This window comes from Calliphora vicina, chromosome 4 (assembly GCF_958450345.1).
Source record: "Calliphora vicina chromosome 4, idCalVici1.1, whole genome shotgun sequence".
In the NCBI taxonomy this organism is placed as follows: Eukaryota; Metazoa; Arthropoda; class Insecta; order Diptera; family Calliphoridae; genus Calliphora; species Calliphora vicina.
Window position 1 is genome coordinate 122,395,587 of NC_088783.1, and position 23,673 is coordinate 122,419,259.

The 23,673-nt window shown below is 27.0% G+C and overlaps 2 protein-coding genes across 4 annotated transcripts in view; both read left to right on the top strand.

Moving 5' to 3' along the window:
* The first annotated feature begins 297 nt into the window (after positions 1-297).
* Positions 298-15,241, top strand: exd (extradenticle). 3 transcript variants are annotated; one of them, XM_065506817.1, is made up of 6 exons: positions 298-412; positions 5,032-5,368; positions 12,503-12,649; positions 12,732-12,903; positions 12,974-13,232; positions 13,432-15,241. In XM_065506817.1, exons 2-6 carry the CDS (start codon positions 5,104-5,106, stop codon positions 13,717-13,719), a joined length of 1,131 nt encoding a protein of 376 aa, XP_065362889.1. In that variant the 5' UTR covers positions 298-412; positions 5,032-5,103; the 3' UTR covers positions 13,720-15,241. The 3 variants fall into 3 exon arrangements, with proteins under 3 accessions (XP_065362889.1, XP_065362890.1, XP_065362888.1); XM_065506818.1 differs by having other exon boundaries at positions 299-412; positions 12,750-12,903; XM_065506816.1 differs by having other exon boundaries at positions 300-412; positions 12,729-12,903.
* A 2,656-nt stretch (positions 15,242-17,897) lies between these two features.
* The window catches only part of Myo10A (Myosin 10A), a 30,315-nt gene continuing 24,539 nt past the window's right edge, over positions 17,898-23,673 (top strand). The window contains exon 1 of the mRNA XM_065506966.1: positions 17,898-18,407. The gene's annotated coding sequence lies outside the window, so the exon portion shown is untranslated. The remainder of the gene's footprint in view (positions 18,408-23,673) is intronic.

Genomic DNA, 23,673 nt, shown 5'->3' on the forward strand with positions numbered 1-23,673 from the left:
AAGACCATTGTACTTATTTCTATACATTCTGCATTCTATACTTTTTCTTAATACTTGGCAACACTGCGTTCTTTTGTTCGTTTCATTTTTGTTTTGAAAATAAAATGGTTGAAAAAATAACCAGTGGCCTTTATCATTTTAAGACAATTATTTAAATTGTTTAATAATTCATATTCCATAAAGGGACTTATAATAAAATTTCTTTGTTATTATTCCCACAATTTTGGCGACAAATAATTTGACAGTTGCCACTTAACGAAAATATTTATCCGCCATGTTTGTTTTTTTTCTATTCATATTTAACGAAGAACTTAGAAACAAAGCATACACACAAAGAAAATTGTGAAAAAATTAAAACCAACATTTTTTTATTCGACGCGGTATACTATTATAAAGTTTTTAAGAATTTGTGGTAAATAAATAAAAAATTAAATATTATTTACATAAAAAGCCTGGTGTTTTGAAGATTTACAATTTGAATTAATAATAATTTTGTTAAAAATACCATAAATTTACCCATAAAATGTGTTCAACTTTTACATTAAGTGTGAAGTTTTTTCTCTTTTAATCTTCTATACCTGATTTTTCTTTTTTCTGTATACAACAAAAGCGACAAAAATACAAAATTTTAATGAGATTTAAATTTACAAAAGAATATTATTTTAAATTATATTATAGTTAAAAATAGCCGTATTAAAAAAACTTTCAATAAATCCATTGTGTAGTGTTAATACATATTATTATTTGTGTAATTTTTCATTTGATTTGTACAGAGTGCGTGTGTGTGTTATTTTCTGTTTTACTGCGACTTTTTTTATTTGATCGGGAGCATGTTGATGGTTTGTTCGGATTTTTATGGGTTTTATATGATTTGTTTATATTAATGTTTATTTGTTTACTTTTGCAGTACATAGTTTCCAAGTTTGGAAAAATAATTCATTTGTACCTATTGTGAGAAAGTAGAGGAACGACGGTTTTAAAAATAACATAATTTGTTAATAAGAATTCTTGGAGATGTAATGTGGGCGTGATTCGGACCTGTGTTGTAAGAATGATAACAATATCAAAAAATCGATAAAGTTAAAAAAGCAATTTAATAACTATATAAAATTAGATTATTTTATATAGAGTGAAATAAATTATTTGTTTATTAGGAATTTTCGTGGCAATATATTTTGTTGGTTTTAAATCAGAATTTAGGGGAAATGTACCCACAATGAATACATACATATCGTTACCTTAATATAGAAAGACACTAACTTATGTTTTTGTAAGTCCAGATTTTCGTTTATTTCAATAAATGGTCCGCTCATATATCAAAATTATCCAAAAATATATTTAAGGCTTAATCAATGCTTAAATATATATTTTTCATACAAATTAAATATTTGCATAATCTTTGATTATTATTATTATTATTTATTTAGTAGTATTTTAAATACTTTATCTTATAACTATATAACATTTGATTCAAATTATTTTAATTTTTAAAGGCTCTGACATACATTATTTTTCACAAAAAATACACAATTTCTTTTAAATATATTAATGTTTCGTTCATTTTTTACATCACTTGGTAATAAGTTGAATAACTGTAATCCTTTGTAGAATAGGCATCTCTTCATGGCATTATGTGTGGCTTTATGTATTCTAAAATCGCTGGCATTTCGCAGATTGTATGGTTGTACTTCGTTGACATATGTTAGTTGCTTCATTTTATATATAAAAGTTAATGTATTTAGTTGGAGTCTTTGTCTGATGTTTAGCTATTTTAGTGTTTCTAGCATAAATTGAATTGGTGTAAACCTATTGCATTTAATTATAGCTCTCATAGCTTTATTTTGTAGTTTCTGCAGTCTCTCTATTTTTGTATTTATGCAGCATGTGTATAAGATTGTTGAACCGAATTCAAAATGTGGTTTGATTATTGTATTATATATATTTATAGCAGTTATTGTCGATATTTTGCTTCTTATTCTCCTAAAAAAACCAATATTTTTTCCAATCTTTTTGCAAATATTATAATACCTAAGTTTATCTTATCCACTTTCTCTATTATTTTATCATTAATTTAAAAAATTGTATTACTGTTCATGTTTATTTCCATTATTTTCGTTTAGTTTTAATTTATTCATTTTCAACCAGGTGTTTATATTTAATATATCTTGAATTAGATCGTTTTGGCATTGTATTTCATTTTCGGATTCATTAAAAATTAGAGTATCGTCCGCGTATAGCACTATTTGACAGATGTGAAATATTTACATATCATTTATGTAAATAATAAATAGTAGAGCTCCTAGGATTGATCCCTGTGGAACCCCATATTCATTATTTATTTCGTTCGATTTAATATTGTTTACTTTTGTTATTTGCTTTCTGTTGGTTAAATATGATTCAAATCAACTCAGTTCTTTATCTTCTATTCCGTATTTGTAAACTTTTAGCAATAGAATGTTTCTATCTATAGTCTCAAAAGCTCTTTTAAAATGGAGAAAAATTGCCATAATTTTGTGGTTTTTGTTAATATTTTTCCATCTATTTATAACATAATTCACTGATGTTTCACACGAAAATCTTCTTCTAAACCCGGATTGATATTTTGATAATATATTATTATATATTAAGCCTAAACTAAGTTTAAAATTTAATAAGTTATAAGCCTTAACCCATTTCGCTCCGAGATTAAATTTTTATTTATTTTTTTTTGATACAAAATACTTGTTTAGAGTAATTACCACTCATTAAATCTGACTAAAATCTGATGAAAAAATTTTCCGATTTTTCGTTTTCCAAAAAAGCCTGTTAGAAATTTCAACTTTGTATTCAAGTAGAACCCCAAATAAATCCTAATGTTCTACTTGCGGCAGGATATAGTTTTTTATTAGCTTAAAGATAAGACCAACGTTTCCTGAAATTCCAAATTTTTCACACCTAAAATTTTTTTTTAAAAAAGGTGATTTTTACTGTTCGATAAATGGAACAGCGGAGCGAAATGGGTTAATATGTTTTGCATAGGGTAACATAGAGATGAGACGTAATTGTCAAAAACCTAAGTCTGTTGTCAAAAACCTATCTCTGGCAACAACAAAATACATATCAATGTATTTTGTTGTTGTATCAGACAGATGATTTGTTGTATTTTTGTTTGACAAATCCGAATGTCTCGTCTCTATGGACGAAGCGTTGAATTCGACATTTGGTCAGAAAAAAATCGAACAATCTATTACTTTTTACCAAAATTGTCGAAAAGACGACTATCTAAAAAGAAGTCGATTCTTTTTTATTTTTATTGTTGTAAAAATTGTATAAATTATTGCGCTTGTCTTATCAATAAATCTAACAACCATATATTTTTTGCATTAAAATATTATGAAGTTACAAAAAGGCGACATCATAAATAGCTAAAGTCGAAAAGACGACTATGTATGCAAACATTTTAAAAAATAGATACATAGAAAAGAAAAGTCGACCTTTTCAAATAGTCGAAGTTTTGTTTCAACCAAAGTATACCGTTTCAACTATAGAACCCTAGGAAGTTTGTCAATACTTTTATAATATCCAAATTTTTAATATTCGAACCCAATTAACTTACAAACATGATTGATACATCAATATATCCGCTATAGCCCAAAGTAGGCAAAAAAAAAAACGGCGACTACCTCGATTTTTGCGCCTAGTTTTGGACCCAAATTTTTTTCAACAAAAAAGTGGAATAGAGTAATAGGATAAACTAATTATTTCTTATATATGCAGCTGTACTTTTCATCTTATTTTTAGAGAACATATCGTTACCCAAAATGCAAAATAACGTAACAACAAAAATACCAAAATCCAAATGTTTAACTTAAAAATAATATAAAAAAGAAAAATCTTAATTCGTTAATGGAATCTTAATTCTATTTATAGATAAAATCGGATATGTAAACTTTATATTATAGATACTTTTCTTGTTGTAATGGTTTTTAGTCTATCACATTTAAAACTGATGAAATGATGTTACTTTATTTTGCATGTTAGCTGACGACATGAACTTTCCTTTCAAAGTTTATATCATTTAACAATTGTTCGACATTATATTTTTGGCAAATTACATGAATTCTAAAATGAGAAATAAATTTTTGATATGTATTTCTTTGAACCAAAACTATAGATTTGAAGTATACTAACAAATTGTCATTACAAAAAATCTATTCCAGTGTCCTTGTATGAGATAAACATCCGTTTGTTTATATATATTGAATTTGAAGATAAATCATCTCGTATTGGAGAAAGTTAGCTTTCTCTTTTTATTTATCACCACTTGAGTATGTGATCATTTCGAACATAAGGATCTACAAAGAAACACATTAGGGTGTTAAAGATACACGGCCCTTCAGCATGTTTCGTTCACTGTAAAACAAACAAATAGTTCAGTTCTGTTTATTGCAACATAATATAACACTTAACATATGACCTTAACTTGAAAAAGATCATAAAGATTAAACATTAATCTGCAGTCAGGTAGATCAAGAAGTATCTATAAATTCTTAACTAAGCCAGGCAATTTTAACTTTTGAAATAGTTTGTGTTTGAACTCTAGCAGTAACACTTGGGCAAAATAAGTTAAGATAGAACTAATATTTTGTAAACGTCAAGCAACCTGTTATCCTAAAAATCGTTTTTCTAGCTAAACAAATTTATTTTAATCTCATTGGATTTTTTTCATTATTTATATCACAACTCTCTTCTGGTATAACTTCTCAATTGGGGTATGTATATTGTACACATGTATAGATTTGTACTAGAGGTGTATAACATTTTGCTCTCTTAACAATTTGTGTTGGGTTTATACGTTCACTGCTGTGGCTCAACAGCACAGTTCAGTTTTTATCACTGTCGGGGTTGAACGCATATTTCGTGTCAGTTCTGCGTGTGTTTATTAAATTTATGTATGTGATTTGGCTTGCGTTTAAATAATTTATTAAAGTAACAAGAACAATTAAGTTATTAATTAATTGAGAATTTCGTTTTATTATAAATTTATTTTAGTGGTGTTTTTCTGTTGTGACGATTTCATTAAAATAAGTGATTAACTGAACAACAAAAACAACAGCAGTGAACATGGAAGATCCTAATCGCATGATGGCCCATACGGGTGGCATGATGGCACCACAGGGCTATGGTATGCCTGGACAAGATGATGGTCAAAATACAGGCAACGAGAATGATGTTCGCAAACAAAAGGATATTGGTGAAATTTTACAACAAATAATGAGTATATCGGAGCAATCGTTGGATGAGGCCCAAGCTCGAAAACATACATTAAATTGTCATCGCATGAAACCGGCATTATTTTCTGTATTATGTGAAATTAAGGAAAAAACCGGTAAGTTTTTGTTTTTCACTAATCTTAATATTTTATTTTAAACATTTATTTGTGTACTTATAAGTAACAAACTAGAAGCTCCATCGGTTATTGCAATTTATAAAAAGTTGCATTTACAGAGTCACAATTTCAAGACTACGGTGTTGCAATAATTAACTATTGTGTTAATTGAGGGTTTCGCAAACCCAACGGCGGACTGTATTTACATTTTTTAAAGAACAGCATAACATGTACTTCTTTCTAAATTTGAAAATAATAACACAAATTACTTCAATATAGTGTTGGGTAATAAAATAATAATTGTTTCTTATGATTTTAACTTAAGGACGGTTGTATTATATTTTATATAAATGTTTAAGTCAAGAAATCTGAAAACTTAACTCCCATATTCGGAATGAACTTTCGGAAGTCTCAAAATAACATTCGAACACGAATGAATATATCAATATATCGGGATAATATAAAAAAAATAAAATCTGGATATGTCAGAAATACTAGAATATGTAGGATTTTTCATTAAAAATGCAGATTTTCGCCTAAAACCTTAGAAGAAACGAAAACGTTTAACTTCTCACTGGATACATACCCACACAAACAAAGTAAAATATATTTCTTAAACAAAAATCTTTCATTATAGTATTTGTTAAGATGTTTTCCCCGTAAATTTTTTATATTCATATAAAAAATTACGGAGAAATTCATTAATAATTACAACTCAGAAATACTACTTCATATGGTCCCACTAACATTATAACAGACATATTCATAAATATGTACACAAATAAAATACTAGCACATTTTAAAATTATTTATCTATTTACTATTTACATACGATGAATGTATTTACATTATAATAAATATGTACAATAAATTTTACAACCATCAAAGAAAGATCTTTATTAAAAGAACTACCGACATTATAAAGATAAGAAACTACGTATTTAAAACCTTTTCGGAAAATCAGATTGAACAACAAAAGTAAATATTTGAAAATAGCTTAGTGGTTAAATATTTTTTAAATTAAAAAAGATTGCATATTTTTCTTTAGTTAAAAAAAACAATGAGAATAAACAAGGGTTGTTCTTTGATTGTTTGTTACCAAAATATTTACGCTATAAAATACATACATATTTATGGACGAATATATTTACATGCACTATTTATCTACTTTATATAGGAATAAACCAAACCAAACCAACCAACCAAGATTAATGTTTTGTTTACAAACATATGTTAGTAGAGGCGAACAAATTACAAAATTTAAAAACTTTTAAATAAATAGAAGATAAATCAGAAGACGACTTGTGTGTTTTGTTTAATGTTCTAAATTGTTAATAGTATATAATAATCTATAAGATATTAATTTATATATAAGAGCTTATTGCTAATATTTATGTAATATCCAAAACTTACAATGACTTTATATTTCATTAAACAAATTTCAGAATTTATAAATATTCCTATATTTTCGAATGTTTTTAGACATTTTATTAAAGTATTTTAAAGTCCGATGGTATTAAAGAAATAATAAACATACTTTAATACAAGTCATTGTATAAGAATTTATGCATTTAATCGTAATTAATTTCCATATTTTATAACATTTTATGAACATTTCATTTTAAGCTGGCTAAAAGACAACAATAACAATAACAACAACATCTACAACTACAAAACAACGTCACTTTTTAGTAATCACACTCAGGTACAAATAAACACACATTTATACACCCATCCATACAATATGACGACGATGACGACCACGAAGACGTCGACTACAATCATGATGATGATGATTATACAGGCAAATGTTAAACCGGCTTTCAATAAAATCGTGTATTTAAAAACAAATGCAAACGATCCAGCTTAACTGGCTTAACTCACACTTCTTTCTGTCTTACTCTAGTCTACAACTACAGCGAGTCTAGCAGTAGTTATTCACAAAATGTTTCTTGTAGTGCCACAATTATTCTCATTTTCTTCTTTAGAGCAAATCAAAAAAGGCTTCTTATATGTAAATTTTTATTTTATCATCATCTTACATACAACTACTGCTACATTTATAACATGTAGAACATTTGTCTATGGTTGAGGGCAAGAGTAATTTCAGTTAAATTCGGCATTGAGAAAAACGACAAAGAAGTTTCACTTAAAATTTTCTTAAAATGTACAATGCTGAATGAAGTCTATTGAAAATAGTTAAAATCGGATTTCACCTAGCCCCCATACAAAAGTTCTCCCGACATAAGTGCTAAGCCCATTAGAATTGTGAAATTCTGGATATAAAGCATATTTTATGTTTGATTATGCTTGATATATCAAGAAGCATAAAAAATATTGAGAAGCGGGTTTCGAAAATATATGTATATAATCAACTCCTAACTAAATTTTTTAAATGTACATGTGCGTTTTCGATTTAATTGTATCATATGTAAACAAAAATCATAGTATCAAATATCGTGAAGATCGGCCACGCATAAACTTCAACTAAAATTTCACATCGATATTAAATTCATTTTTGAAATACTCTAAGTAAATATAAAATGCTAAATGTTACTAAATTATAGATAATTAAATAGAATTTAAATTTATTTTAGTAAACGACAATAGAATTTCCTCAACCTAATAATTCCTTTACTAGCAGTAGCATTATTATTAAGAACAAACATTAGATTTCAATATGTATGTAAATATATATTGTTGTTTTTGTTGTTGCTGCTGTATTGCTGTTGTTGTATTCGCGTTTTATTTGAAGCAAAAGGTTGTTCATGTTTATGATACGTAACAAGAGAGCAATTGCTCGTCAACAAAATATAAAGGATTTTTATATTTTATACATTTGTTTGTTGTTACTGCTTTCAATAATAATGGCGATGCCTTAGCTTTACTTTACTTTACTTTCGTTTTTTCTTTTCTGTTATTTCTTCTTCTTTATAGCATTAAAATGCTTCATTAGGCAGTCAAAAGCTTTGAAATCATTTTGAATCTATAGGGAGGTGTTGTTTTATGGCGTTGTGGGAGTGTGGGAGTGTGGGAGTGAGTGAGTGTATGTTTGTTTGTTCTTACTGTTGTATTTTTTAAAGGTGCTGATGTGGAAATATTGTTTTGATATCGAAATGAAAGGGTAAAATAAATATGTATCTCTGCATTTTTGTTTTCTATAAAACTATCTCATTTAGTAGATCATAAATTCTTATGATATTTTTAAACGAATATATTAAATTTTTAAATCTTATAATAAATATTTGGACAAACATGTGAGATTTAACATTTAAAATTTGTTTTGTTTATTTTATTCATAAGTCTAATGTTCTTTCTATAACTTTTAGTTATTTCAATAAAATTGATTTATATTTAGTAATTTGGTAACAGTTTACACCAGATTATCTTTTTAAGATTCCAACATAATTGCCTTCTTTTTTTTTTTGTTGATGTTGTTGTTTTGGTGGTAGTGTCATTTATGGCACGTTTCACGTTTGTGGTGTAAGCATTTACAGTGGTGGCCACCAATTTAAGACAAATACTTGAATTTTTTTCATCAACTGAATTTTAAGTGCGATAGAGCCAAAATAAAAGTTTCTGAAAAATGTTTGGAAAAATCGGTAAAACATATATGGATAAAGATATGTGGAAATACGTTGACCCACCTCAGCGAACATCCGCTGTTAATAACATGATATGACCGAAACTAATGGAACTAAAAATACGAAATTTGGTCCGAATATTTTATAATAATAAAAATATAATGATATAAATGTGAGAAAATATGTTTATTTAAAAAAATTTTTTTTTGGTCAAGTTGTAGAAAAATTGTTTGTGTTCGTGGTGAATATGTATGAATTGACACAGTCGAATAAAACACACTTGTGTGTTAAAACAGTCCTCATGCATACATATTTGTGGAAATATTTGAAAAAATAATTGACAATCACGTGGAATTTAGCAAACAATTTTTGTCTTAAATTCCTGGCCACCACTGTACATTAAAACTTTAATAGAGTTACAAGAGACAAAAGTTTTACACAAACAAAATCTTAACGATTGTTAACAAACCCGCATAAACTACCCTCAAAAAAAAAGTAAAGATAGAAAATGCTAGAGCAGAAACTTGTACAAAGTTGTTGCCATATTTTGCACGCGTTACAATATGATATTTGTTTTGCTTTTTTTTTAATAATACTTTCAAACATCTGTGGATACTGTGCTGGCGGATAAAGCCACAATTATAGCCTATAAGAGTAATATTGCTGCCCTTAAAACTAAAACCCATAAATTTAATTTGCTTTATTTAAGAAATTGCATAATAAGGGTTTAATTAGTTTTCTTAATAATAATTTAATTAAATTATAGGCATACTGAATTGTATTGTATGTATGTCTTAGGATTGACCGAAAACAAAATTCTCATTGAAAAATACTGAATTAAAATTAAGTAACAGTTTGATTTCAACAAAATAAAATATTTGTTAATTAAGCCAAGAAAATACTCAAATAGACGAATTTTATTTATATTTTCCTTTCACAGAAAAAAGAAATTCATAATTGGAATGAATTTTGTAATAAATATTATTAATCGAACTTGACTTTTTTTTCCCAAACTTTTTTCATTCAGAATAAGAACATGTTCATAAATATTATAAAATTTTTCATGACGGATATTTTTGCTTTTTTTGCATAAATTTGATAATATTTTATAATAAATTGCATTATAATTGCATTATCTAATGAATTAACTCAAAACTATTTTAAAAATATAAATGAAATTGAAATTATATTTTTCAAGCCTTCTAGATTTAATGTGAAAACATAAAATATGAACAAAATCTTAATATTTAAGAAATTATAAATGTTATGAATTGAAATCAATGAAATCAAATCATAATATTTATGTTGAAACTTTTTTCTGTGTTGCTGTTGGTTAAAGCTTTAAAATATGTATTCTACTTCCGTACACATATTTTCATATTTTTTTTTTCGTTTTTTTTTTTTTTAATTTAACTCCCTATTCAACATGTTTAGTATGTGTAAGAGTATTTTGCTGATGCGTTTAATAATATACAAGAAACGAAAAAAAGTTCTCCTTCTATTTTATTCTTAATCTAATCAACTTTTGCTGCACAATACCAAAACGTGCGTTGTTTGTTGAGTGTCTTTCGAATACAAAAAGAATGAAACAAATACAAAAAAACCAAAAACATTTTCATTTGTATGTAATACCCCCAAAATCTAAAGGGTGGTTAGTCAAGTTAAGATAAGATAACTTGGTAATACCTTTACTTACTTACTTACTTACTTACTTCATACCCTGCTACCTACCACCCCTTTTGTGTTTTTTCATACAACTTGGATTACATTACTAGAGTCTTTATGCTTGAGTGTGTGTATATATTTCATACATATTTTCATTTCTTAAAGCGAGATGGTTTTAATTTTTGCTATAGAATACATTTTTTTTAAAAATGCATTAAAATAGCCGTATTTGGGAATCTCAGAATCCTCTAGAGTATTATATGGAAATTTTATTTATCAAGCAAAGTTTAAAGTTTTATATTTCTTAGAAAAGTTGTTTCTCGTACAATGTAATAGGTAGAATATTTTGTTTATACAAGTGTTTGTCCTTCATTGGAACAAACGCAAAATTCGTGTTCGGCCATAGATAGATAGATAGATTATTAATGATGTTTGTTATTTAATTTAAAAGATTAATTTGTAATATTCAATGTCTTCTTAAATTAAGAGTTTATAAGAGTAAATTTTTATAGTTTAAATCCCTTTCTTGCATAAAATTATAGTAAAAGTAACCATGTTCTGTGTTACTTAATTTATTTACAAATAAAAAGAAAATAAGTTTTAAGATATTCAAGTGATTCCCTAGACATTTATATTGTTATTACGTTATAGTTTAAGCTCATTCCCAATCCGTATAATACGCAATATATACGTTTATTTTTGCTACAAAGTTTTGCGTTTTTTATGTGGCATCAAGTATATTTAGTCCTTAGCTCTTAGTATCACGGCTGATGTTTAATATCAGAGTGCTTAAAGAAATCATTCATTAACTGATATAGAAAATAAATGTATTTCTTGGCGAAACTTATCACCCATGTAAAAATATCAATAACATTTGAAATATGTATATGAACTTGAATACTTTCTGAATTAATAATTTAAATACAACCAGAAATAAGAATAATTGGTTTGGCATATTTAATTTAAATGTAATTTTCTCTTGACACATCATAAGAACCTGGTAATGATGAAATTGAGTTAAGCTTAGCGTTAATAAATTCTTCTGCCGAAACATATCTAAATGTACAGAATTAACAGAATTATTTTTGATTGATTTAAGTCTTTGTAAAACTGCAAAATACCGTCAGTGTGTATTGTGTTTTTTTATATTTTTATATTTTGCCACAGTTGGCGTCATCTTTTGAAATGTTTTCTGTAAGTTTTTGTGTTGATTCAGTTTTAAAGCTCATTTTGTTTTCTTTCTTGTACACAAATAAAATTTTATGAAGGTCTATAAGAACATCTTTGTAGCAAAAAAAAACTTCAATATTGTATGTATTTGTAACAAAGAAAATGTTTTTCATTTCATTCATGTTGATGCTGCTGCTGCTGCTGTTGATGTTAATAATAATAACATCTAGGGAAAGCATGAGAATGTATGTTTTCAAATGAAAATCAGTTGGTTAGTTATGTATGTATGTGAATAAAATCTTAAATTCACTTGCCAATATTTGCCTTCATCAAAATATCGGTAAAATTTATACATATTAATGTTGTAGAAAATGAGGAATTGACTATTAATTTGAAATTATCTAGAATCTATGTATATAACAAAATAAATTCTAATGTAATATTAAACATTTCTAATCCATCATTAGTATTTTTGCAATATGTAGTAAAAATAGTCACCGAATATACATATGTATGTATATAATAAAATAGTTCTGGATTTTTATAGGTAGAAAATTCGATTAAATGCCGATCGTCTGTTAAAATCAACTCTCCGATATCTGAAAGGCTATTTTGGGAATTTTGTTATACATTTTATATAAATATATAAATTTTCCAGTAATGGACGGCCATAATTTATTTTTGATTGAAACTTTATGAAAATAATTATTTTTAGTCCTCTCAATTCGTAATACCCAAGAGGAGGAGCCACCAGATCCACAGTTAATGCGTTTAGACAACATGTTGATTGCCGAGGGTGTTGCTGGTCCCGAAAAAGGTGGTGGTGGTGCAGCAGCTGCTTCTGCTGCTGCAGCAAGTCAAGGTAAGTATCATTTATATATTTTGAGAATAACTAAGGGCAACATAATTATTCTTGCTGTTTGGTATTTTTAAATAAAAAGTAGGTTCGTCCCTCTCTATAGATGGTGCCGACAATGCAATTGAGCATTCAGATTATCGTGCTAAATTGGCACAAATTCGTCAGATTTATCATCAAGAATTGGAAAAATACGAACAAGCGTGCAATGAATTCACCACCCACGTCATGAATCTATTGCGTGAACAAAGTCGTACAAGGTGAATATTATATTTAATAATGCTGAGTTTATTATTTATTTATTGCTTTTATTTTTTATTTGTTTGTTAGACCAATTACGCCTAAAGAGATTGAGCGTATGGTACAAATTATACACAAGAAATTTAGTTCCATTCAAATGCAATTGAAACAGTCAACATGTGAGGCGGTCATGATCTTACGTTCGCGGTTCCTAGATGCCCGGCGCAAACGTAGAAACTTTAGCAAGCAGGCTTCGGAGATCTTAAATGAGTACTTTTACAGTCACCTAAGTAATCCCTATCCCTCTGAGGAAGCGAAGGAAGAATTGGCCCGCAAATGTGGCATAACGGTAAGTTCAAAGTTACAAAATAAATAAATAACTTTAAATAATCCCATACACATTTTTGAAAAATGTTTAAAATTAAATATAAAAAAATCATAAAGACACTTCAAAATTATATACAGCAGTAAAACTATATAAAGAAACTCAAAGAACTTTGATCATAGAAAAACTTCGTTTAAATTTAAATGTTATCGTCTTTCAAAAGGTCTCTCAAGTTTCCAATTGGTTTGGAAATAAACGCATTCGTTATAAGAAGAACATTGGCAAAGCCCAAGAAGAGGCAAATTTGTATGCTGCCAAGAAGGCAGCAGGAGCCTCTCCCTATTCAATGGCAGGACCTCCTAGCGGCACCACCACACCTATGATGTCACCAGCTCCTCCGCAAGACTCCATGGGTTATTCCATGGGCTCCGGTGGCTACGATCAACAGCAACCATATGACAATAGCATGGGCGGCTACGATCCTACTCTACACCAGGATCTTAGCCCTTGAGGACGTTACTTTGATAACAAATATTAAAAGGATGGAGGGTGTGTCTGTCCCCCCCAAATTACCTAAACCAACGCACTTTGATTTTTAGTATATTTTTCATCTTATTTCTTCCCTTACTTACTGAAATGGGCTTTTTAAAGTTTAAACGTAGTAGGTGTATTATTTCTTCTATAAAAAATTGTTTGTTTTTTTTTATTTTCTTTAATATTTACTTTTAATTTTATCTTTAGGATTTAAGTGTAACAACAAAAAGAAGGAAAGGAAAATATAAAGTTTTCTTTTTTTGATGCAATTGTTTTCTTATTTTTGCTTTTTACAATTATTTCTGTTCCCTTCAGTTCGCATTTTAAAATTCACAAATTCAGTTTTAATCGCATTAAGGCCGCATATACGTAAATTTTTTCCAATCTTTAGTATTTACTAAATTTAGCATTAAGATTTAACACAAACATAACAACAAGTATACTTGAGAAAAACATTTGTAACCGTATGTATACTGAATAATATTTTAAATTTATTTAAACTACTCTATAAAAACAAACAAAAATTTCGATAAAGTATTAAAACAAAAAAAACTAATTATGTCACACAATAGTTATACGATTGAAAGCAAAAATCAGAAAACGTTAAAACTTTTAACATGTATACGAGATAAATTATAAATTTAATTTTCATTTTGCATAACAAAATTTAATAAAACTAAATAAGAAAAACAAGAATAGTGTACTTTTATGGCCTCACAAAATTGACAACTCCTACAAATAAACCGTTTCGAACACTAGTATTATCCAAAAAAAAAAAATAAAAAAACTTTAAAAAATAACCACTACATTCAATGTATACTAAAAACAAAATGATGTATACCAAGTCTTAAAGTATAAATATAAATACTTATATATACAAAACAAAACTATACATATAAATTACTATATAACTAAATATATATATATATATTTAATTAAACTAACAATATTGATGCAATATTTTTTAGATTTAAAAATATTAAGCCAACAATAATAATTCACATAAAACCAACAAACAAACCAGCAGCTATAAATAATTTAAAATGAACTTTGTAACACCACTTATTTTAGTTTGTTGTATTTTAAGTTTAAACTGAAACTAAAAAAAAAAATTCAAGTATACGATGAACGAAAACTAAAACATTTTACAAATGATATAAAATACTAACTTAATGTTCGATCAATTCAATATGGCAATATCTAGATGTATGTATGCATGTATATTGAAACATACAATCCAATCATGCAAACAAATACTTATTAACAATTTTTATAATATTTTAATACACATTTTCAGTTTTTAGCCAAATAAAAGTTTCCCATTTTATTCCCAAAATTGCAATTAAATAATTACATTTCTGCCTGTCATCGAATAAGAAAATAATGACTAAATAAACAAACTATTAACACTATTGATTATTTCAAATCAAATACAAATTACTATACATACAACAAATGAAAACAAAGAAAAACTTAATAAAAAATGTGGCAAACAAAAACCTGTGGATTTTATTTACAAAAAAAAGAGCAAATTCTTTTGGCAGCAGATTTAAGAGTTTCAATTCAACACTTTTATATTTTTATTTAATTGTTTTTAAACACAACTTCTGACTGTCTTGTGGTATGTATGAAAATAAATAATAAACGTTTAAATTTATAAAAGGTTTATAAAACAAAATATGTTTTATAAAACTTTAAGAATGGGTGAATTCCAAAATGTATGTATGCAATGCAACCTTAAAAAGTCGAGCGATTCTTAACGCAACCGTGTAAACTTTGTGTAAAAGTAAAAACAGGCAGTATGATAAGCTTTTTTAAAATTTTAACTACGCGTTTGCATGCTTTGTCTTGTTAAAGTTATGACTGCATTGCATACATACATTTTGGAATTCACCCAAATTTTAAAATTTAATATAAATAATCTGGAAATATGAATTTTTATTTTAGATATCCTATTTTTTCTTTTTTTTTTGTAATTCACTAGCTTTGATCTGCTAATTTGTTAACGAAGTACCATTAATACAGTGGGGTTACTGCGTAACTCAATCCGAAAACGGAAATGTTCGAAATTGTGTGCTAAACTCATTGTAATATAACGAATGATATTTCGTGAGAAATATTTCTACGAATTTCAAGGCAAATTCACTGATTAATGAATTGGTTCCAGAACCGTTAAAGCTTTCAAACAAAAATCATTTGTCCCAGCACCAAACCGAACTAGTTCTGAAACTAATACAGTGATTCCTGGGTTTAATCAATTACACCTACGAACCTATTATGGATGGCAACCGAAATAAAGTTCTGTTCACATTTTATATATCGTTAGCTTAGTGTACAAACGTGCTAAGTCCATATTCATAAATTTTACAGGATTTATAGATTTCAAATTTTATATTTTTGAAATCTGTAAATGCATTTTGGTATGATTTACAATTATAAATAATCTGAGTGTAGAAGAAATACAATGTCACTAAAGTTTAAAAATTTATTTAATTTTTAACGTTTTTTGGCTAAAATTAAATGAATAAACTAATAATTATAATTATGACTAAAACACATGTACTTAGCTCGTATGCATATCACAAAAATTATTTAGCACTTTTACATGCCTCAGTATAACAACGAGAAAAAACTTAATAATTATAAACGTTTTTCGAGAAAACGTTGTATTTTTACTTATTCTAACGTTTAGTATTAAAATATAAATTTTCATAAAATGTGGACTTGGCACATTTGCACACTAAGCTAATGATATAAAAAAGAGAAAATCGGTAAATTTTGTAGTTTGTTGTTCATATGAATATCATTTAAAATACATAAGCATGTTAATAGATACAAAATATTGAAGAATATTATCTAAATTTCGTTCATTGTTTATTTGTCTAGAATATGCAAAGTTGTTCCAGAACATACCAAAGGTAGCGTTCACCGTTCGATTAAGCCACATACTCGTACAAACATCTGCAAAAGTATGTCCAAATGATATTTGGTATGGTAATCAGGCAGCCGTCCAAAACCTTCGTCTCGTACAGCTCACTTGGGTCCAATAATCATTCCCTTTGTGATACTGATATTTTGGTGATCACAAAAATCCAGCAGTATTGAAACCAATATACCTATTTAATTTGTAATGATGTTTCGCCTTGTAATAGTACAATTCGCCACACAAATCTGGAATTCTTGAACCTTACAATCACCAAAGGGATATGAAAAGAGCGGCAGTTTTGAGCGTAATGTTTACATTTTTATAACTGTCTTCAACTAATCTGTAATCAAAGATTGACTTAGACAACTCTAGTTTTCCATTAAGCGGTATGTATTGAATCTTTAAAGTAATAAATAAACAAAAATTCACTTTATAATGTTTTTCAAAATTATTAGGATTCGAATTGCAGACCATAATAATTATAATTATATTATTTTATAGATGAAATAATAAAATTAAAAGTTGGTAGATAATTGATCACACTTTTGTCCATATAAAAAATCGAATAACTGTTTAAATCAATTAATCAATCGCCCCTGTTCTGTAAATAGAGTTATTTCCATAACTAGGGATCTTCAAAAACTAATAATTGACAAATTGATGTTCTTGAAAATCACAAGATTGTGTACATTGAAACAGGTTTCGATTTACAGAACATAAAAATATGTGAATTATTTCTAAAAACAAAAACGTTACTCGAATTCGGTTTACAAAACAGGTGGAAAATAATAGAATTTAAAGTAAATAGACAGTGAATCATATGTAAAACCAATTTACTGTTTAAATCACTCAATATCCTTTACATAACCCTAAAAAACATTTCGTTTTTAACGAATATTTTGTATCAGAGTCGCCCTGTGTTTCTTAGTAGCATTTACGTTTGTTGCTTCAATCTTTCGTTTAAGATAGACGTGATTTTGATTTTTGAGACTTATTAACACAATTGTTATCAAGAATAGTAAACATTGTGTAAAATAAAATGCAAACAAACTCTAGCTGAAGTAAAAATTAACATTTTTCAGAGAGACAAAGAGAAACTTGCCTAGAGAGAAAGTAAAACTAAAAAAATTTTAAATATATAACAATGTAAATTATGAATTTAAATATGTACAATATTTAGTAAATATTTATATTTAAATTGTAATGAAATTATTTTCATTGTTGAATTTCTTTAAATATTTAAAGAAATGAAAGAGAGTTTAAATAACCACTATTGGCTGGGTTAAAAGGGAAAGCTATTGATGTATTTGTTTGCTTTTAAAAAAGAGCTCAACGAAAACAGAAAACTCAGAGTCCCACGTTGTTGCATTTGAACAGTGATCACACGTTAAAAACAAAAGAACATTGATTGTCTGCCTGGTAAGGTGTACAGAAATATGATAGAGCGAGTACCTGTTAGTTAGCTGTTGACTGTTGAACGATTTGGTGGTGTTTTAAATAAAACGCGCTTTAAAAATACATTGAAACTATAAACGTGAACAAATTAAGTGGATTTACTCAAAAATATACTAAAGCAAACAAAAAAGATTTCTTGTTATTACATTCAAAATAAAGAAACAACTTCCACAATAATAAAACAAAATAAGAGAATATCTGAAACCTATACAACCTTAAAGAATTGTATGTACTTACGACTAAAAGTAAAAAATAAAACAAAGTAAAACTTAATGTAGATAAAGGTGTGTAGTAAAAAATTTATAACATCTAAAACACATACACACATATAGTAGATATACTACCTCTCTCTGTGTGTGTGTATGCACATATTTCTGTAAAAAATATTAAATTAAACAAGTGCCATTCTTTGGGGCTAAACAATGGAATGTCTGTGAAAAATATTGTAAAAAAGATTGTTTGTCATAACAAAAATATTTCGGTTAATGCTTAAAGAAATTTGTATAAATAATATAAAGAACAGAAAAAAAATGTACTGCGTGGCATATTAAACAAAAAAATCTACTTTGGAAATTGATTTAAAAATACCTACTCACAGTTAACAACCAAATTTTACTACTACATTTTAATATTTTGTTATTTAAGCTGAAATATTTAACTGATAACATCATCTTCAGCCTCATCATCAGCATTATCATTTATTTAACATATTATTAATGATTTTTTTGCATACAGCTCAGAATATTTAATATGACAGCAGCCATCTTAAATTGTAAGATAACTTAGAAGGTGTGGTATTATACAACACTAAGTACTAGACAAAATGCAGTAGAATATATATATATGTATATATTTTTTTGTTAATAACTCAACATGAACTTGTTGATTCTAAACAATTTGTTGAGGGTTCATAAACAAATTCCTAAAGACTGTGAAAGATTACAAATCATAATTATTTTTCGAAGAACATATTACTTAGCTGAATTGTTGCTTAAAGTTCAAGGTGACTTTTGTTTAAATGTTTTGTATTAATTGTTAGTTTATACAAAATTTGAGAACTAGGTCAAGTTTTCTATAAAGCTTGCATTAAATGAAAATATTTAAACTTTTTTTAGCATGATCAGTTTTGTCTCAGTTTGCAAATTTCACGTTTGAGAGAAAATATAAAAACAAAAACAGGATTATTTGGCTGGCAGCCAAAACATAACAAATTCAAGCGTACCCAACCCATTTTAATACCAATCAATTCAAACATAAATGCAATAACAAACATTACAAAAACTACATAACGTAAGTTTGTAAACGTCTACAATATATTACCGTTTTAAGCATAAAATTCTTTTAACGAAAATAATGAAAAATAAAGCCTCTTATGAACATACATACATACATACATACTTATGTACATATGTATGTCTCTACGTATGTATGTATATCTTTACCAATCAACAATACAAAAAACTAAATCTCGTATACTTTACGCAGAACGGTATTGTAAAGTAAAAACAGTTAAGCATGCAAAAACAACAATGCACGAAAATAAAACTAAAAAACACACACAACACAACATAAAAGAAAATCGCTTTAAAAGAACTGGTTCCGGCCAAGCAATGTAAGCTAACAGAATAATCAATCAATAACTTTTATAACTCAAAAGCAATTACCAATGCTGCCGCCACTGCCACCACCACAACCAAAAAAAAATCATAAATTCTTTTCTTATAAATATTTAGGTTTTAAAACTAACAAACACATACACCTAACATACAGGAAATCCACAAAAGTTAAAAAAAAAACATAGATACACAACACATCGATACAAAAACAAAAATTTCCAAAGAAATACTTTTTCGCTAAGTTTGTTGTCTAACTCTTTTGTTTTTTTTGTTGTAATTTACTTTTTGTTTTTGTTCCTATTCTACTCTCTTCTTTAAATTCAATTCATCATACATTTATACTATCTATAGACAACACAAAGGCACTCAAAATTTGTGTTTTTTTTTGTTTAAACTTTTAACATTTAACCTAAAGTTATAGTGACAGACAGTATAACTTTAAGTTTACATATAACCAGATATCGTGATACTGATGATTACAATTGGAAAAATGGGTTAACTTACCCCTACTGTTATGTACACCGAATCCGAGTAACGTGTTCGTCTTTAAAACGAATTCACATTTTTAGCTGTAAATCAAATTCACATGATTTACTCGTTTTATTTTCCTGTAAACAAACAAAATTGTTTAATTTTCAGAACATCAGTTTGTCAATTATTCGATTTTGGAAATCGCTCCTTTCTGAAATGACTCGATTTACAGGAAAATTCTTTAAATTAAATATTAATTAATTTATATTTAATTTAATAGAATGCAGAGCATTTTCTCATATTTCTATTTTTTTAACTAAATGTTTTGAAATCTGAGAATTTTGTTCCGAGGTTACCATGGGTTAATTTAATAAAAAAACTGTTTCATTCTTAATTCTACATTTTCATAATTCATAATAAATCAAATTTAATTTTTACAATTTTATTTCAAGTTTATTTTTGTTTTTTTTAGCAAAAGAGAAATTATTTCATTTTTTTTTTCTAAAAAAAAGTTCACACAACTGACTACTGCAGCTGAAGCAAAATAAAAATATTTAAATATTAGCATTTCTGTTTAGCGTTAAGCATAATAATAAGTGTTAAAAAATTTACTTTCTATTCATACAAACGAAGTCATAAACTTTAAAAAATGTACGAGTGAATGCCAATAGTGGCAATCAAGTCTAAACAACTCCTTGTTGCAAAAAAGCAAAAAGCTAAAAAAAACAAATATTACTACTTTGAAGTTTATTGTCGCATTTTTAATGACATTTTCTTCTTCGTTTTCTTATTTTTATTTACAATATATGTATGTAAGTACTGCATTTTTACGACTACACATAAATATGTAGGTACATATATTTCAAAAATTAATTTTAAAGAAAATCATACATACATGAATTAGTAACCGGCTCACAATAACAATAACAACAGCTGCAGGCAGCTACACCAACAATTTATTTTTATTTTTCAAATTAAATACCGCAAATATCGCGTTAATGTTCATTATACCATATTGGCACTTTTAAAATGTTTGTTGTTATTGTTCGCTGTGTACTTACCAACCGTAATATCTCACTCTTGCTAAAGTATTTATGTGATAACACAACACAAAGTTCTCTTTCTCTTTCTGTGTGTTTATTTGTATTTTACTGTTGTAGGGTTTTCTACATTTCACTTTGCCTAATAAGTGGAGGCCATTAAACTTGTAGTATTTGTTAACGGAAAACTATTGAAAATTGTAAAAAACACTTCATTTCCAATTTGAAAAATAAATTTTGAAATCTTGTATTGGATTTAAATCACCATATTACGACCCTTTTCTGTAGTGTTCTGTAAATTGTATCCATAGGATTTAATCGTTTTACTTTCATGTAAATAAACCTTTTTCAATGTACAGAATCGTGTGATTTTTGAATATCAGTTTGTCAATTATGACAAAAAATTACTATTCTGTCATAAGAACAACTTTTTTAAAAACATTTTTAATAAAAATCTCCAAAATGTTTGAATTTCTTTTTAAATTCAAACCTTCATAATTTGTATTGTTTTGTATCTGTGCCTTCAAACATAAGTTGATACTAATATTAACAGTGGCTAACTATTAATTTGTTATTTATGATTTTGAATGCCATTCATTCATTCATTGATTGATTGATTGATTGATTCATTCATTCATTCATTCATTCATTCATTCATTCATTCATTCATTCATTCATTCATTCATTCATTCATTCATTCATTCATTCATTCATTCATTCATTCATTCATTCATTCATTCATTCATTCATTCATTCATTCATTCATTCATTCATTCATTCATTCATTCATTCATTCATTCATTCATTCATTCATTCATTCATTCATTCATTCATTCATTCATTCATTCATTCATTCATTCATTCATTCATTCATTCATTCATTCATTCATTCATTCATTCATTCATTCATTCATTCATTCATTCATTCATTCATTCATTCATTCATTCATTCATTCATTCATTCATTCATTCATTCATTCATTCATTCATTCATTCATTCATTCATTCATTCATTCATTCATTCATTCATTCATTCATTCATTCATTCATTCATTCATTCATTCATTCATTCATTCATTCATTCATTCATTCATTCATTCATTCATTCATTCATTCATTCATTCATTCATTCATTCATTCATTCATTCATTCATTCATTCATTCAATAACCAAAATATGTAGACGTTTAAATTTCAAATTGGAAATCACATACTAAATAAGCATAAAACTTTCGCTTCACTTTGTTTCAAAAGTTTTTTTTGTTTGTTTGTTAGAAATTGTTAAATATTTAAATACTTAAATAGTTTAACGAACAAAATGTGGTATATCGGTGGTAATGGTTTGAGTTAGAAACTAATACTAATACAGGTGTAGTAGCATGAAAGGGGTTAGTTAAGTGTGAGCATAATTATAGCAAAGGTATTTGTAGATGTTTCAGATGTATGAAATAATATTGAAAATAAACTACTTACATAGTTGGTGTTTGTATTGTTTAATATTTTAACTTGAACACTTATTTTACAAATGATGCTATGGTTATGCACTCGAGTGTATGTGATTGCAAATCGATCTTAAACTTTTATACCTACCTACACATGCAGTGAAACTACTTATTTCATTTTAAAGTTCATTCACATTTAAAAATATTGCCTACAATACAAAAAGGTCATTTATATATAAAGTTAGTTTAGTAAGTGTTTGTAGTTAGACACAGTAGTATAGTATTGCATGTTTTATTTTGGAAATTAATTAAAATAGTTGAAACAATTTTGTTTTTAATCAATTTGTTTTTTGTTTAAATGCTAAATAAATCATAATAAAACTTTCATCGCTCTTTTTGAAATTTAAAGCAAAAATAATTTTTTATCGTTTATGCGTAAAGAAATGATATAAATCAATATTGTAATTAAAATTTAATAATTTCATTAATTTATGCCATGAAATTTTATTTACACCAACACTCATTCCATTTTGCTCATTTATTTATTTATTTACTTTGTTTTTCTTGAATTTTTCTATTCAACTGGTGCTGAAAGTAACATTGAATTTGTTGGTGAATGTTGCGATCATTGAAAAACGTTTAAATGTTTGTTTTGTTTGTTTTTAGCAAAATTCACTTTCAGTTTACTTTGTTTTCCAAAAAAGATTGTCTAAAGAGTCATGTGAGCTGTGCAGTGCTGGCTTGTTCATGTCTTTAAAAAAATTATAAATTTCAAAATATTTCTACTCATTCGTATATGTACATGCAGATGGATTGATTAACTTCTATGTGATTTCACGCTCAGCAACTCATTCGGTTCGTCAAACTGTTTTTTTTTATTGTACATTAATAAATGTACATTTTATAGCTAAAACAGCTAACAGAAATATTTTAATTAATAAAAATGCAATAATGTATTTATGTAAACGTTTTACGTGCAGTC